The sequence below is a fragment of the Bison bison genome, unplaced genomic scaffold, assembly GCF_000754665.1.
Source record: "Bison bison bison isolate TAMUID 2011002044 unplaced genomic scaffold, Bison_UMD1.0 scf7180017863372, whole genome shotgun sequence".
NCBI classification, from domain to species: Eukaryota; Metazoa; Chordata; class Mammalia; order Artiodactyla; family Bovidae; genus Bison; species Bison bison.
This window is the reverse complement of record NW_011493944.1, coordinates 614,824-619,250: the sequence shown is the minus strand read 5'-3', so window position 1 is coordinate 619,250 and position 4,427 is coordinate 614,824. Positions and strand designations below refer to the sequence as shown.

The 4,427-nt window shown below is 34.7% G+C and overlaps 1 protein-coding gene across 5 annotated transcripts in view; it reads right to left on the bottom strand.

Annotated features, from left to right (window-relative positions):
- Positions 1-4,427, bottom strand: part of USP25 (ubiquitin specific peptidase 25) — a 161,008-nt gene that overhangs the window by 119,484 nt on the left and 37,097 nt on the right. For 2 of the 5 annotated variants that reach the window (XM_010833275.1, XM_010833276.1), the window contains exon 4: positions 3,182-3,265. The exons of the other annotated variants lie outside the window; for them this stretch is intronic. In XM_010833275.1, the coding sequence (XP_010831577.1) occupies positions 3,182-3,251 (70 nt within the window). In that variant the 5' untranslated portion in view covers positions 3,252-3,265. The remainder of the gene's footprint in view (positions 1-3,181; positions 3,266-4,427) is intronic. 5 annotated transcript variants of the gene reach the window in all.

Genomic DNA, 4,427 nt, shown 5'->3' with positions numbered 1-4,427 from the left:
CCATCTCTTTCAGAATTTTCCAGTTTATTGTGATCCACACAGTCAAAGGCTTTGGCATAGTCAATAAAGCAGAAATAGATGTTTTTCTGGAACTCTCTTGCTTTTTCCATGATCCAGCAGGTGTTGGCAATTTGGTCTCTGGTTCCTCTGCCTTTTCTAAAACCAGCTTGAACATCAAGAAGTTCACGGTTCACGTATTGCTGAAGCCTGGCTTGGAGAATTTTGAGCATTACTTTACTAGCCTGTGAGATGAGTACAATTGTGCGGTAGTTTGAACATTCTTTGGCATTGCCTTTCTTTAGGATTGGAATGAAAACTGACCATTTCCAGTCCTGTGGCCACTGCTGAGTTTCCAAATTTCTGGCATATTGAGTGCAGCACTTTCACAGCATCCTCTTTTATGATTTGAAACCACTCAACAAGCTTTAGTAGTAAACGATTTCTAATTGGCAAAAGTAAATTACAAAAATTTAGCCTTTGTAAAAAATTCCATCCAATGCCAAGGGACAACCTTGGTAAAACACTACACTTTCTTTCAACCAATCCTCTCTTCATTATTAGAATAAATATGAACCAAATTCAAGAGCACAAGCATGTTAGTGTCAGCTGAGTAACACTGCAGAAAAATCACAGTACAAAAACCTATGAACAGTACTCGCCAACATTTCAAGACTGCCCAAAATAAAACATTTTTTTCCTGTAAAGTCAGAAATTTATACATCAAAACATATCATTCACCTTAATAAATCCTTCTAAAAACTTACACACCAACTACCAAACATTTCTCTGCTAACTCCAAAATACAGAGGGCCATCAACAATAAATTAGACTTCAAATGTATACATTATTTATCATTCATAATTCATTTTCTCATGAAATGGTACATAAAATGGCATAAGGAATCCAAGTTAGTTCAGAAGAGCCAATTTAGCCCATAATCTAATTGAACTACAATGTATGTAAGATTGTAGTTACATCTACAATGTAAGATTTTGATTTAGGTGGGAAGAAATTTCTTTCATTATTTTCCTCACCTACATAAGGCTAACCCTAGGGGAAACATTTTTCTTTTTTTTTCTTTTTTTTTTTTTAACAAGCCAAACTTATACTTACCATCAGCAAAGATTTCTAGGCAGAGAAGTGATATGAATAGAAAGAACCATTTGGGAAATCAAGAATTAAAAGTGCTGAACAAGTGTTTGAGAAGAGTTGTAATAAGAATATGTACCAGGGCAGAAAAACTGAAGGAAAAAGTAGGCACGTAAAAACTGACAGAGAAACACTGAAGGGGAAAGCAGGCACATAAAAAGTGACAGAACTGCAAACTACACGGTGGTTCTGGGAGATGAGGAAAAGCTGGACGGGACCAAAAAAAAAAAAAATCACTGAGCCACCAAAAGGAAGGGGATGCCCTTGAAAGAAAAAAGCAAAGATGAAGAGAGAGATCATAAGCAGGTGAATGGAAATGAGGAAAAGACCATTCTCAGCCTCACTCTGCTTCAACAGCGGTTGCTGTCCTCACCACTCACCTCCTGAGCCAAAAACACTCCTGCCTCAAGGCCCCAGCCTGGGCCACACTTCCCTCAGATTTCCTGGAGGTTCAGCCCCTCTCTTCCTGAGGCATCTGTATAAGTGAGACATTCACCACCCAACCCTCCATCTAAAATACCACACCCTGTGTCTGAACTACAAACCCATCCCTGTCACCCTCTGTCCTTCTACCCTGCTCTGTTGTTCTTCATAAACTTACTACTACCAGACATTTTTTATTTACTATTTACCATCAGTCTTCCCCCTATGTTAATGCATAGGGGGATGTTAACTTCTTGATATTTTTAATGGTCTAAAAGCGTACTTGATTTGTATTAGGAAATCAATAAATATCTGTTAAGCAAATAAAGGTTAATATCTAGACTGGAATAGAAATAAAAATTAATGAGTGATCTTCATAGTGGCACTAGTTAGAATACTTGAGAATATATACTTCATCCACTGAAAACTTCTCCAGATAAAGGAAAAATAGCATAATAAGGTGTCATGTTAAAAGAATACTTAAAAGCATGAAGACATAATAGAAATTGTGCTGCTCACTGCACTCTCCCATTCTTTTCCAACCTTATCGTTGCTAAACTCAGATTCTCCAAAACAGTGATGTCCAATAAAACTTCCTGTGATGGTGGAAATGTACTATTATCCACACAGCCCAATACAGTAGCCACTAGTTGCATGTTGATGACTACTGCCCATTTTAAATGTATCTATGGCAACAGAAAAACTGAGCTTCAGGATTATTTAAATTGATGTTAAATTTAAGTTGCCACATGTAACTACTGGCAACTGTATTAACAACTCAGTTCTAAACAGTCTTGCTCTGTTTTTAATAGTTGCTGCTAAATTTATAATGGCAGCACTGTTAAGAAAAGGGATAATAAAGGAGGCATACCCTGAGTTTGTTATCTATTTCATCATGTTTTCTGACTTGGAAAAAGCAAAAATTATCATTCTGTATTAGTCAACAAAAAGTGCAAATGCCATAGCTATAATTTTGTCCTAAAATTACAGAAAATAAAAGTTATGCAAGCAATTCTACAGTGTATGTCTAACACAGAATGTATGCCTAACTGCACCTAATCAGCTACAAGTTATTTGCATACCACTGTAGCATCTCATTTTTCGGCTTAACTGACTTTTGGTGAATCATGCATTATGCATTAGAAATCTCTACAGAGATTTAACTTCTATTTCACTTTTTTCTTTCTGCAGTTGCTTAACAAATTTGGTGAATGGGAAAAATTATCAGTGTTCAATTGGTAAATCCTAAAACTTCTCAACATAAATGATTCACCCTCAGCAGGGTTAAGAAGACTAGACTGGAATCTGTTTATAATTTTTGCTTTAAATCTAAAAAATAAAAATAAAAAATCAATTTTAGACTAGTCAAACAATATAACTAAGACTAGAGTTCTAGGACAGAACTTCAACATGTTTCTCACTTTCTGTGCAATCCTTACCAAACAATTCAAGTTCTTCTGTAAAAAGAAATACAGCATTTTTTTAAAAAATACAATGCTTCTAAATTTGTGAAAGGTCTACCACTTAACACTCACTCCAGCGTGTTATACTAATTTCTCTAAAACTTAAGTCAGTATGTGGCATTATTTTCTATGTTAAAATTACCTACCCAAATCCCTCTTATCTTTTGATCCATACTTTGATTGCTCAATTGTAGCACATCTTGTTCTGGTGGGCATATACTGTTTTTTTCCTGTTTTAAAAAAGTTCAAAAGAATTTAATGATCAAGAAAGAAAGAATATTACTATTTGATTTCAAATTGGGCAAAAGTGTTGTATGGTCATGTCTATGACAGAGTTTGTCATGACACAAAAACTTCACACATTCTCTTCTCTGATTATTAAATATACCTATGATATCTCAGTATCTTGCACTATTTCCTAGTCCTCTTTGCATTTTTAATTGCAAAATTCCTAACACAATCATTTCACTTCTCATTTAAGCTGGAGGCAGGAGGCACTCATTTGACAATTCACAATATACAGTCTAAACAGGGGATAAAAGTAATTTAAAAATGTGCCTCAACTATATGCTAACAGTACTACAAAAAAGTTTTTTGTTTTTTTTTTCCCCCGGAAACCAGCAGTATTTATTTACAGCTAGGAATGTTACCAAAATAATAATTCTTAATTCCTTATTATGCAGAGTACAAGCTTTCCTTGAAATGTTTCCTTTTTCTCTCAAAAATGAAAAGTAAAAATACACCGAGGCCAATAATTGCACTACCAACTACTGAAAACGTAATTACTTCTTCAATATTAAAGTTCACAAACATTGCGTTCACAAATATGTTCTCCTCTCAAATGACATAATTTTCTTTCTTTTCTGATATACTTGGGTATATGAAAATTTCCCTATAACCCCAAATGTGACTTCTATGGAATATTAATTTGAAAACTAAATTTTTCTAGTCATCAAAAAAACACGTGTTTAGTTCTTCTAAAAAAGACCTTTAGTTACAAGTTTTACTCTAGTTTATAACAAGGAACCATTATGTATTTAGCATTACAGACTTTTATTTCAAAACATAAATGTTTTATCAGCACTAAAACCAATAGATGACAAAAAGTTACCAAGGTCTGTTTACGCCTTAGCCCTGTTTATAACAGATTTTACACTTAAAAACAGAAGAGAGAGAGAGAGAAGAAATTGAAAAAACAAAAACCCTTGCCATTATTTGAAAGAATTAAGTTCAAGCATCATTCCTTCCAAAGCACACCCAGGACCAATCTTCTTTAGAATGGACTGGTTGGATCTCCTTGCAGTCCAAGGGACTCTCAAGTCTTCTCCAACACCACAGTTCAAAAGCATCAATTCTTCGGCACTCAGCTTTCTTTCTGTCCAACTCTCACAT